At 35.3% G+C, this 12944-nt stretch overlaps 2 protein-coding genes across 4 annotated transcripts in view; one reads left to right on the top strand and one right to left on the bottom strand.

The window, feature by feature from the left end:
• Nucleotides 1–12944, bottom strand: part of LOC108745209 (trichoplein keratin filament-binding protein-like) — a 64926-nt gene that overhangs the window by 29097 nt on the left and 22885 nt on the right. For all 3 annotated transcript variants that reach the window (XM_018481340.2, XM_018481357.2, XM_018481349.2), the window contains exon 2: nt 12213–12266. In XM_018481340.2, coding sequence (XP_018336842.1) covers nt 12213–12266 — 54 coding nt within the window. The remainder of the gene's footprint in view (nt 1–12212; nt 12267–12944) is intronic.
• LOC108745193 (DNA ligase 1) overlaps nt 8204–12944 on the top strand; it is a 27046-nt gene continuing 22305 nt past the window's right edge. Inside the window, exon 1 of the mRNA XM_025978501.1 lies at nt 8204–8370. Coding sequence (XP_025834286.1) covers nt 8241–8370 — 130 coding nt within the window. The 5' untranslated portion in view covers nt 8204–8240. The remainder of the gene's footprint in view (nt 8371–12944) is intronic.

Below are 12944 nucleotides of genomic sequence, written 5' to 3'. Positions count from 1 at the left end.
TCATCATCATCATCATCATAGTCTTCATCTTCCTCAGTTGTTCCTTCTTCTCCTACCGTTGTTGGTACCGCAGTTGTAGTAGCTGCTTCAGTTGTAGGCAACAAATCTATTGTTGTTTCATCATCATCATCGTCGTAGTCTTCATCTTCCTCAGTCGTTCCTTCTTCTGCCACCGTTGTTGGTGCTACAGTTGTAGTAGCTGCTTCAGTTGTAGGTAACAAATCTATTGTTGTTTCTTCATCATCATCATCATAGTCTTCATCTTGCTCAGTTGTTCCTTCTTCTCCTACTGTTGTTGGTGCTACAGTTGTGGTAGGTGCTTCAGTTGTTGGTAACAAATCTATTGTTGTTTCATCATCATCATCATCATCATAGTCTTCATCTTCCTCAGTTGTTCCTTCTTCTCCTGTCGTTGTTGGTGCTACAGTTGTGGTAGCTGCTACAGTTGTAGGCAACAAATCTATTGTTGTTTCATCATCATCATCATCATCATAGTCTTCATCTTCCTCAGTTGTTCCTTCTTCTGCCACCGTTGTTGGTACCGCAGTTGTAGTAGCTGCTACAGTTGTAGGGAAAGAACCTACTGTTGTTTCTTTGTGATCATCATCATGATCTTCATCTTTCTCAGTTATTTCTTCTCCTATTACTGTTGTTGGTACCGATGTTGTGGTAGTTGCTTCAGTTGTAGGGAAAGAACCTACCGTTGTTTCTTTGTGATCATCATCATCATGGTCTTCATCTTTCTCAGTTACTTCTTCTCCTGTTACTGTTGTTGGAGCTGATGTTGTGGTAGCTGCTTCAGTTGTAGGTTCAACACCTGAAGTTGTTTCTGCTACTTCATCATCTTCACTATCATCTTCACCACTATGATTGTCATCTTCATCATTATCATTGCTACCATCATCACTATCATGTTCGTCATCTTCACTGTTACCATCATCGTCGTCATTATCAGAATCATCGTGACCGTCGTCGTCGATACTACTTTCATCCTCATCAGTTTCTTCTCCTTCTGATTGCGAATTATCTTCTTCATCATCTGGAGTAGTTGGCTCACATTCACCAACAAACGGTAGACACACGCGATATTTTAAATCGAACGCATAGCCAATAGGACAGCCTAATTCAAGCGTTATCGCTTCTGAACACATATAAAATTTCTTGCAGTCAGATTCATGTGGAAGAAGAACAGTACAGGACGACTGAGTATGTTGCAGTGGGCATGCTGCGCAATTTTAAAGAAGAAGTATTGAACTTCTTTTTGTCAGTAATTAAAGACAAATACTTACATTCAGCCGAAACGTAGCTTCCACTAAATATAACTGCACTTAAGAAATACACAATATGCTCTACAACAAAAAAAATGTACGCGTTTGAGAATGTTTGACGTAAAAACTATATAGTATAAATGGAACTAAATTTAACAACAACAAAGTTAAAGAAGCTACTACTAGTTTTGTTGTTAAATTTGATTCTTCGTACTAATACCCACTTGAAAACATTCGGAAGTACTTCCAGAACTATACCGTAAGTCAGAAACTGGACTACTATACATTTGCTGCAAGACTGATTGATTCCTTGCCATTTTATAGACTTTTTTCGATTACAAATCGTTAATCCTCATTACCGATAAGCACGTGGAAGATAAGGAAGCAGAACCCAAAAAATAGATTCATTTTCGAATTGTAGCTTCTGCACCCCCAATGACATTTGACTCTTAAGAAAAACTTATTATTAAATATTGCACTATTTGCAATACATGACTATCTGACTATCAGAAATTAACATATAATCTCAGCACCAACTCCCAATTTAATTCATTCAATGGAGGGCGATCAGTTTGGGAAAAAACAATAATAAATTAATAACGTCCCCAAAGTACCTTTTAGAAAACATTTCTTCACTAGAAAATGTGTTGGTTGGGCAACATCTTACAAAAAACAAACTAAGGAACAATTCATAAGTACAATCAGTTACTAGTTCGTAGGTCACAGTTAAGTAAAGTGTCATAGCACAGGTGCATTACACATGATAGTGTTCATACTATAAGTCACGGACCATTCAATTAACAATAAGTGCAGTATTTCTCCCCAACGATATTTTAATCTGATTGCGACTTGACTGATAGTAAGAACCGAGTCTATAGTCCGCTGCAATGTTTCATTCATTACAGCAGTCCAATACAAACTGCAACAAAAAGTTTTCTACATTTTTAAGAACCAGCTATTCAAGAACTATTTCACTGTAAGGAAATAAATTTAATACGTTGAAAAGCACACGTATCTTTTATTTAGCAGGTATCTAAACAAAGATACTAAACAATTAATACGAAATACGCAGAAGTACAAAACAACAACAAGTATTTGGAAACGTAAAGAGTATTATGTGACCTAATTTTATCTGTATGTCATAATTTCATTAATAATATAGTTATTAGTTTCCTTTAACGAATTTGTAGGTCTACTTATCTTAATTTTCTTCCCAAGTCGCAAGAAGGACAATTTGACTGAACTAAATTTTGAGGGAAATCCGTTGTAAATACAATTTAAAAGTCAAAAAAATACGATTGTAATTTTAAGTATAAGCCTATTCCAGAAGCACTAGAAATTTTTCATGTGTTTTGACTTAAAGGGCACCCGATAACACAAAAGGACTAACGTGCTTCCAACATGCACTATACGAGGGTTTTCTAGTGACATTTATCTAGATACAGGTGCCCCCCATCAAGCCTGTATTTGACCGCTGAAAAGTAAAGTTGGTTTGTATACTGATTCTGAGCTTAAAATGTTTTTAAAGGTTTGAGTTTTGTGTCATTTTGTGTTTTCCTAGCTGGAAAGTTCCAAAATTTGTCCACCAAAAGTGTACCTAACCTACCCTATTGATAAACATATTTAAACAATGCTTTACATAACTTTCTCTATATTTTTATGTATTTTTTATTAGTTTTACCTTTGAATATTGTTTAAGAATGACTAAGTATATAAATATTTACATGCCTAGAAGTGTATAAAAATTGTCATATTTATTAACTTTGAACCCCCATAACTTTTTATGGGAGTGAGACCGCCACGAACTTTTTATGGTAGAGTGGTGGGGGAGACCTCCTCTTTCGACCCCCCACCACCACCACCCCCTTCGGGGGTGGGGGCCATCATCTAGACCTTTATCTAATTTTCAATTCAACACTCTTTGAACCGTTGCCATAAAGAAATTAAAAGACATAACGAAAATGCGGGGGTTTACGAAATCCCAAAGGATTATCGTTTTTATCACACACGCATCACTACAAACATTTACAATTATTATATATGTAGGTGAAGGACAAGATAAAACAATAAGTTTTTTCAATTAAGCATGCCAGTTGTATATAATTATAAACAATTTGTAGCTACGTTCTTTTTTTTCCAATCAATACGTGACCGAAAAAAAACTATTCCAATTCCTATTATGTACAATAAAACAATTCCATTAATCATGGGCATAATAAATAAATTACAAATATGTTGAATAGATAACAATTGTTTTTTGTAGCAGTAATTAAAACCGTTAGACAAATCAATAACAACTACACATGTGTTTATTGTTATTTACCCACAACATTACGTACGAAAAACCGTCAAATATTTTGATTGATTGAACCGAACGTATGTACTTTGTCCACAACGCAATGTTTCTGAATTAGATCTGTTATTATTTTCGTTGTTACCGTTCATCCCTTCAGAGGTTAAATTCTTTAAAATTCCGAAATAGACGTTTTATGAATTATATCAAAGAGCATTAAGAGCAACCCTCAAGTAAGTCTGACAACGAATATAATTGTTCCGTAAAAACTTTGACACCAATTTTCATCCCCTTAGGAATCGAATTATATTGTATCCTGATAATGTGTGTACAAAACTGATGTCCTACATACGTGTCAAATATCATCGAGGACCACATAAAACTAATTTTTCTTTTCGGTGCTTTTTTTCTGGATAAGTAAAACAAAAATACTGGTATGCGAGGGAAGAAAAAGCAGGAAAAGAGCGAAAGATTAAAAGAAGTGGCTGATTTTAGGTATCTAGGAAGTCAGATAAGTCAGGACGGAAGGAGTAGTAGAGATATAAAGCAGAAGATACCGCAGGATCGAGTCGCCTTCAATAAAAAGAAGTCACTTCTATGCTCGCGAACGGTTAATTTAGAAATTCGAAAAATATTGTTAAAGGTATATGTTTGGAGCGCGGCGCTGTACGGGTGCGAAATATGGACGGTGGGCGCGGCGGAAAAGTAGCGTTAGAAATTTGGTGTTACCGGCGAATGATGAGGATACAGTGGATAGAGACGGTTAGAAATGAAGAGGTATTAGAAAGAATAGGAGAACAGAGGACTCTATAGAAGTCAATAAGGAATAGGCGAGATAGGTTGGTAGGACACCTTCTCAGACATGAAGGGCTAGTCAGAGACATATTAGAGGCGGCAACAGTTAAGAGGAATAGATTAGATTACTGTTCGCAAATGGTTAAGGACGTGGGATGTTCTAATTTTTTGGGGAAATGCGAAGATTAGCTCAGGATAGGAAGGAGTGGAGGTGCGTGTCCAAGCAGTCTTAGGACTGACGACCTTATAATAATGAATCCCTAGATACCACAAAAATGTAATGCTTGTCAAAGATGGAAGGAGCAGAACTGTAACAAATGGGTAACATCCAATCCCCCAAAAAAAGGTTGCAGAAGAAGTTGCTCGATTTTTACAGCCCTGTTCACTCTACCCTGACAACCATTACATTTTCGTGAAGTAGCGATTAAACTTGTAATAGTCCCATCAAGTAGACCTTATAGTTGAGTTAGTTTAGGGTAGTTGAGCATCAGTTTTATTGCGAAGCGGAGCCGCAGTTAAAAAGATTTTTCAACTTTGCCACCAATACTTCGGCTGGGTTATGGCACTACTTAATTTGTACATCACATTTGATTAGTATGATGGCACCATTTAGTGTATGTAACACACTTTACCAAGTGAAAGAACACAATCACGTTTTTTCTATTATTATATGTTTTTTAGTTCGGTGGAAGAGACATTAAATGCACCTAAAGACAAAAGACAAGTAAAAGTAACCGTGAAGTGTAGTACGAAACAGTCTTCTCAACACCAGTTTGCAAGCAGATTCCGTATCGAGTATCAAAACACACAAGTTTTAATTATAGGCCGACATAAAAACAAACAAGAGCAATTGCGAAATATTTGTGTGCGCTTGGTCGGCTGCTTGATGAAGAGATGGCAACGAACGTCAAATTAGAACGGAAACATTCACGTTCCAAGGCACAAGATGTTCACTTTCGGAGATATTTTTTTTTTTCGGCTATGATAAATAGCAGCACTTAAAACCATTTTTTAAAAGAAAATTTTAGTGAGACAGGTTATATTGGTCACATTTTCACTGAATAATATAGGTATTCTATTGAAAAAGACTTTTAGTTGGAATATCTTCACTGAAACTTCGCAAACACAGGATTTCTATGTCTTTATATCATCATCGTAAGATCGCACCTCCACACTTCTCCCTATCGTGAGCTAATCTTCGTATTTCCTTAAAACTAGAACATCCCACATCCTTAACTATTTGCGAACAGTAATCTAATCTAGGTCTACCTCTACTCCTCTTAACTCTCGTTTCTGCTTCTAATATGTCTCTAACTAGCCCTTCATGCCTGAGAAGGTGTCCTACCAACCTATCTCGCTTATTTTTTATTGACTTCCATGAAGTCCTCTGTTCTCCTATCATTTCTAATCTTCTCTATCCACGGTATCCTCATTATTCGCCTATAACACCGAACGCTTCTAACCTTTTCTTTTCCGCAGCGCCCACCGTCCAAGTTTCGCACCCGTACAGCGTCGCACTCGAAACATACACCTTTAACAATCTTTTTCAAATTTGTAAATGAACCTTTCACGAGCATAGAAGTGACTTCATTTTATTGAAGGCGATTCGACCGTATGCTATCCTTTGCTTTATATCCCTACTACTCCTTCCGTTCTAACTTCCTAAATACCTAAAATCAGCCACTTCTTCTAATCTTTCGTCTCCTACCTATATATTCGCTCTTTCCCTACTTTTTCTTCCCTTGCATACCAATATTTTTGTCTTAATTTTATTTGTTCTCATACAATACTGTTTTATCAATACCGCTTCCATTTTATTTAAAGGTATCTCTAACTCGTCCTTGCTAGATGCTAATACTGCTATATCTTCTGCAAACCTAAGCATACTAATCTTTTACCCCTCTATATATATCCCTACAGTTGTACTGTCTTTAATGATATTGATCGCGTCTTCGATGTATAGATTAAAAAGTAGCGGTGACAGTAAATCGTCGCTGAGACTGTCTCAGCGGGAAGGGTTCTAGCCCCTTAGTGCGTTCTCTAAAAAAATACCGAGAGAGAAACGAACGAAACGCAGGACATATAAAGAGAAAAGCAATCTTAAACCACGAGTAACTTTCGGACATTTCTCTAATTCGTTCCGACTTCTCAATGTACTACTTTTTGAGGTCATTAAGAGTTAAAAACTCATTGACCAGCCCGTCTAGCAACTTATCACAGTTTGATATTCATTTGACACATTTGAATAAAGAAATTGAATAAAGAGTAATGATATTTTAGTAGTAAAAACCGCCAACTCGTGGTTTGTCATCAAAAATCCTTTAAAATTCGAATTGATAACAACAGATTTTGCAAATACGTATTTAGCAAAGTTGCGTAGCAATAGGCCGATTCAAAAACTTTTTCGTATTCTTCAATCAGGTTCAGGGTAGACCTGCCGAAGTTTGAACAGTAATTAGCAAGATTTCATATTTTTGAATTGATAGTAATAGTTAATGTGTAGTTTGATATAAATTCTGTATTCATAAATGTGTTTTTCCACAATAAAAATAACGATTTTCATCTGCTACTTCCAAAAACAAAATTTACGAGTCACTTGTTCGGACAATCAACAAAATATTGCGTAAATTCCCAATAATAAGATCCGACCTCATGGTTCATAGTGTCTGCGCCTGGCGGGTTGTATTTTCTCTTCAATCCCACGGTAATACATCCGTTGCCAACAAAATTCTCTATATAACAGCAACAGCTGTCTGTGGTGTTTAACAGAAAAGCCCGCGAAAAACATTCGCAGAAAAAAAACAACGAAAATCAACAATGTAAAGGAAGTGCCAAAACGGATAAGTATCGTGGTAGTAAATTGACATATTTTATATCAGACAGTCATCATATTTGAATTTGAACAAAAACTGCACAAATAATATAACGACGATAATAGACAAACTGATTGGATCTATATGTTTCTGTTAAAAATTCTCGTTGAAGATTATTTTAGAGCGATATTTGTCTTTTATTTGGAAATAATCAATTACTAGTTTTGGACAAAGGACTTTCGGGTGTCCTCTCGTATGCTACTGCCTAAAATATCAAAGGAATAAAAATGACCTTCAGAAAGACTGATCTTTTAGGAAAAAAAGAATGTCGAGACCCCATTTACGTTTATAAGTAGAATCATGACAGTCAAATTTGTATAATATTTTAGTAGTAAATCGCCATGTTAAATTGTAGTATTCAAATGTTTTTCTTCAAGAACTTCCACTAATTAAACTAAGAACGTACAACAAATACAATCACGTAGTAATACTTAAGTGAGCTCAAATCGCATCGGTCTTATTATATCTAACGCATCGACATTATTCAATCATCGAATATTTTCTCTTATTTTACGTTTATTTACATTTACTTATGATTTATAAAATAAGAGGCCTTGCAATCTAGCAACCTTCGATCATCGATCCCAATCGACCGTCAGATCTATCTCTAGAAGACTTTATTTTTCATGGGATAAATATTATATATACCGACTTACTTGCAAGTAGTATTTTCAAAACTAAAAAACTTTTTATAGGCTCGAATTACCATTTTTCGCTTAAGCAAATAAAATTTTTCGATTCGGGATATATCCCTAGAAAATAATCGTTGTCGGTAGCAGGTTGACTAAGTGCAACGGAATTCGCGTTCTGGCATGAGATGTGAGTCCATGTTGCTCATCTTTTGATGATGTTTATGTACATATGCATATTAAAACAATAAAAACGACCTTCGGATTTACAATCGATCTATTTAAAAAACGGACATTTTTGTAAAGTATTTTTTTAGAAATTTACTAGAAGAAACGAAAAATTAATGTTATTCTTGTTTTCAGATTATAATCTAATTAAAAAATGCCTGCGGGAAAGCCTGATACAACGGTAAAACGCGAGACATTTCGACCACCTTGGGTTAAAGATGGTCCTGATGGACTACCACCAAAACCCAGCAATCTATGGAGCAAATCGAGGGATGGTGATTCACCNATTTATTATCGGGGCTTTTGTTCGGTGATATTTAGTCTGGAGATATTTTGTCAGGGATATTTTGTCGGGGAATCAAAACGCCTGATACGGTGATTCCACCTGAGTCATCAGTTAAGATTATCGGAAAATCAAAAACATAAAAAACAAAACAAAAGACTACGCAGATAAAATCAGAAAAAAATATTACAACTAGCCTTACAGATGAGATGCATACAAGGGTCATTAAAAAAATAATTCAACTTCAAAAAAAATTGTGCCAATCAAAGCAGCAATAACTAAATTTTCCGTACCGTGCCAAATTATGCGATGCAGTTGTGCATATTTTTATGTACGTTTATTATATATTGCACAAGTAATAACAAGTATCTTCTGATACATGCAAATAAATGTAATGCCAAGGCGCACAATTTCAGTTCGAAAATCTCGTAAACCGCGTACCAGCGGCATCGCGACGTCATCGGGGTGTCAAAAATAGACGCTCGCTATTTTCAACTACGCAGTCATCTCAAAAACGCCGTCGTCCGCCACAAAAATTATCGGAACTGGAATCTTTAGGATCAGTGAATTCGCAACGGGATCGCGAGTCGGTGCGCGCCCGAATACAATTATTAACAAAAAAAAATTCGATTTAAACAATCTCATTTAACCACAAGACGTGTAATAGAAATTCGATACCAATACGATCGATATAAAATTTATTAATCGACAAAACGATTTTTTCCTTTGAACTAAACGAAACCTCCTTATAAATAGACAACCGGAGCCCACTGGATTCAGGTTGGCGCGCTAATCAATCAATAGATCAATCGTCATATTGTGATTTATTGTGTTACCTAAACGTCCAAGCCAACAACACACTGTGCCACTAGGTAAGACACACACACATTTACTTTTCTACATTGTAAATACACTGAGAACAAATCTAAAATAGAACGCATATGAACCAAATCACTATCTTTATTCTTATATGTTAAAGTATATGAGACTCAAACAAAAAACTCAAACGATTTCCTAACAAAACAAATAAAAGAGAAATCGTTGACCACAGCAATCCCATAATTTACACGAAAATTAATTTTATGGGTGTGGATGATATTTCAGAGAGATTGTAATGTTAGTATGTTTACTTCAACACCTAATTTTTCATTATTTCAGACTATACATTTACAATTTGAACGAAAATCTCCAAAAATATAACATACTAATAGAGCACACGGTGACTTGCTTACATGCAGTATTATTGGAGATTTTAAACAGTTATGTTATTTCAAATAGAAGCCAAAAATATAAAAAATATGTGCATATTTAAAAATACTTCAAACTTAAAATTCTGCCAAAACTCATTTGTTCTACCAATAGTAGTTTGGCCTTCTATCAAATCATTAAAAACACAAAACAATACTAATAGAATTAATGATTAAATGTGCAGCGTCTGTTAGGCAAGATTGAAATGGCTCGGTTGAGTACTTTTCCAATTATACTTTTTAGGCTTTTGAATCCTTCTGATAGAATTGAGCGCCACATTTCCCTGTTGTGGTTCATTTTTTTGCCAACACTGTGTTACAATCGGTTCAGAAGTTAAGAACCTGTCAAAACTCCCATAATTTAGCAACCAAAATAATATGCGCGTCGGGCCACGCGTTTCTGTTTTGGCCACCGATTTTGACCTAAAAAACGATAACAGTTGGAGTCTGTCGAAGTTTCGGGATCAGTGGCAGTCCCCAGGATGCTTTGGAATTATACAAATTTAATGGGACATAGACCACAAGAACGCAACAAAATTTTCTGTAGATGTCTCAACAATAGTATAAAAACAAAGCAAATAATTGAAAATGTGGAATAAGAACGTGGAATTGAATGCCCTAGATCACCTAACAGAACGACATTCACATTTTAATTTAAATAATCAATTTTGTGAAAAATTAACACGAAAAGCTAATCAAGAACAACAACTCTGATTTCAATAGTTGCTCCGGTAGTCTCCAGGAATGTAACTGATCATGAGTATCGAATTCATCTGTGAATTTTTGCGATTTACGAAGGGCTGAAAGTCCTTACTTGAGATTTAATGGCTTTCCAAACAAGCGATAGGAAATAGGGTAAAGAATAAGAAAATGGATTACCAGTGTGCTCTATCTGGGTTTGATTATTTAAGTGAAAGTGTAAAAATACGCAATTTGAATTTTTAAGAAGGCAGAAAGTCAGAAGATGCACGAGAAACTGCCATCAATCCTTCAAGATTTTCTAAAATTTTTGGTCGAAAGCATTCGACGACATTAGAACGTTTCTAGTTCTTTTGATGAAAATCTCATCATCCTAGTGATTTTCCTTCACATTACTAACGTGAAAACTCATCAAACATGTTTGACCCTTGAAAATTAGTTCTTGCCGAAAGAAAACAGATAAGAGTTACTTTTTGGAAATGATTTTTAAGACTGAAACTCATTTTTTGATCGTGTTTTCAAGAAGTAAACGAAATACAGCGACGGTGGAAAATCGTTTGAAAAAAACTTGATGGTTACTTAATCAGCACGTATGACAACCCATTGAAGAATACGCTTTCTTCATTGTCAAATTGGAAAAATTCGCAGTTATGAAAGGTTTAATTACATTTAACAAATACAATTGGAAATGTACTTAAAGGCAAACTCTCTTAAATCATCATAAGGTTGTCAGTCCTAAGAGTGGTTGGACACGCACCTCCACTCCTTCCTATCCTGAGCTAATTTTCGCATTTCCCTAAAACTGAAACATCCTACATCCTTAACTGTTTTTGAACAGTAATCTAATCTAGGTCCACCATTTTCAATAATAAAACCCTCGCTTTGAATATGGAAAAGCTGTGCGCTGGGTGGTTGTCGCATTTGATAATAACGCCTGTTCAAAAGTTCAGCTGAGACTTTAGCAATGTACAAGTGAAATTCCAGCTGAACTATTAATTATATTTGAATCCACAACTACAATTCTAAACAGAGAATGAAAAACAATTTTACCAACCAATAGTGTCAAATGAAAAAATGCGTTTTCGCGGTTAACGTACGATGACAAGGCCTTATTTAAAATATTAAAAATTGCCATTTTCTGTATCAGATTAAAAAATTTTTCTCCTTACCCTCGTATAACGATTGAACCTATACTTTATGTGGAAGTAGACATCATTGCATATAAACAATATGCTCCAAATCCAATAGTTCTAATAATAAGTTAAACAATATTCTTGTTTATAATACAAATTAATAACACACGTAGCAAGGCGTAAGTCGATCAAAGTTTTTTTTTCTTCGTAGGAATACCGAAATATTTTTCAAAGTACAACTGCGATTGAAAATAGAACAAGAGAAGGACTCCTGGCACCTATTTAAAATCACCTCACGAAACCTATTAGTGGAAAACAGGAACAGTGACCTCTATTTGAACGTCACGAAAATGTAAAAAAGATACCACTTTTACATCAATTTATTAGCTTCGTTAAAAACTAACTAAGGTCGTAAAAGTAAGGCGGTGCAACCTTAACCTTAATACACTTACATAAATGCACGTAAGATATTAAATTGTAAATAGCGTACATGTAGTTGTTTATTTGTGTCAACATGATAAGTATTGACTACACCTGAAGAATAATAAATAGGGCAGCAAATGTAAACAAAAACAGACAAATAGAACCTATTTACTATTAGTAATAGTAATAATTTTTGGTATTGTCTTTTTTGTTTGGATTATTCCAATTTTTGGATAATTAAAAACCATCGTCAAATAAATATATCCTAAACCTTACGTAGATTATAATTCTCCCATGAAATATTCTGTAAGGTAAAAAAAAAAATAATTTAAAAATCCTACCTGTGGTTGATGACGAATTATTTCAGACAACGAGGCACATTTTCTCTGCTTCTCCTAAAACAAATAAAAAAGAAAAATTATTTTATATCAACCTAGAAGTGGTTGATTTTAGATACCTAGGAAGTCAGATAAGTCAGGACGGAAGGAGTAGTAGGGATATAAGGCAGAGGATAGCGCAGGGTCGTGTCGCCTTTAGTGTTGCCCAAATTCAGTCTTGGTCTTGCAGTCTTGGTCTTGCAGTCTTGGTCTTGTTCTTGCGTTTTTGCAAGACCAAGACCAAGAACAAGACCGCGTATTTTTAGCAAGACCAAGACCAAGACTGACCGTGCAAGACTTGAGCAAGAACAAGACATAGCCTGCAAGACTCTTGCGTCTTGCAGCTAGGACTTAGCGCTATTTCACTGAGTAGTTAGGTGTAACAGTTCGGTGTATAGGTAGGTACGCTTAGGAATTCTATGAGACGCAAAAAACTGTATCAAAGAATATGAAAAACTGGACCTATGCGCATTACGACTAATACCATAAACATAGCGAATAAAAAAATTATTAAAATCAAACTGAGTGCATGCATAGTTATGTTTTAACCATCGGCACTTTGATAATGCGGCATCAAAGGTTTTGTACTTACTTCTCAAAGAAATTTGCCGCTTTTCGGAAGTACATGGTTATGATACACGCGCCGGCGGCTTCTTTTGAAATCTAAAACAATCGTTGCCGCCACGCCGAAATCAT

Source organism: Agrilus planipennis, unplaced genomic scaffold (assembly GCF_000699045.2).
Source record: "Agrilus planipennis isolate EAB-ADULT unplaced genomic scaffold, Apla_2.0 scaffold6, whole genome shotgun sequence".
NCBI classification, from domain to species: domain Eukaryota; kingdom Metazoa; phylum Arthropoda; class Insecta; order Coleoptera; family Buprestidae; genus Agrilus; species Agrilus planipennis.
The sequence above is the reverse complement of the archived record's forward strand: the minus strand, read 5'-3'. Positions and strand labels throughout refer to the sequence as shown.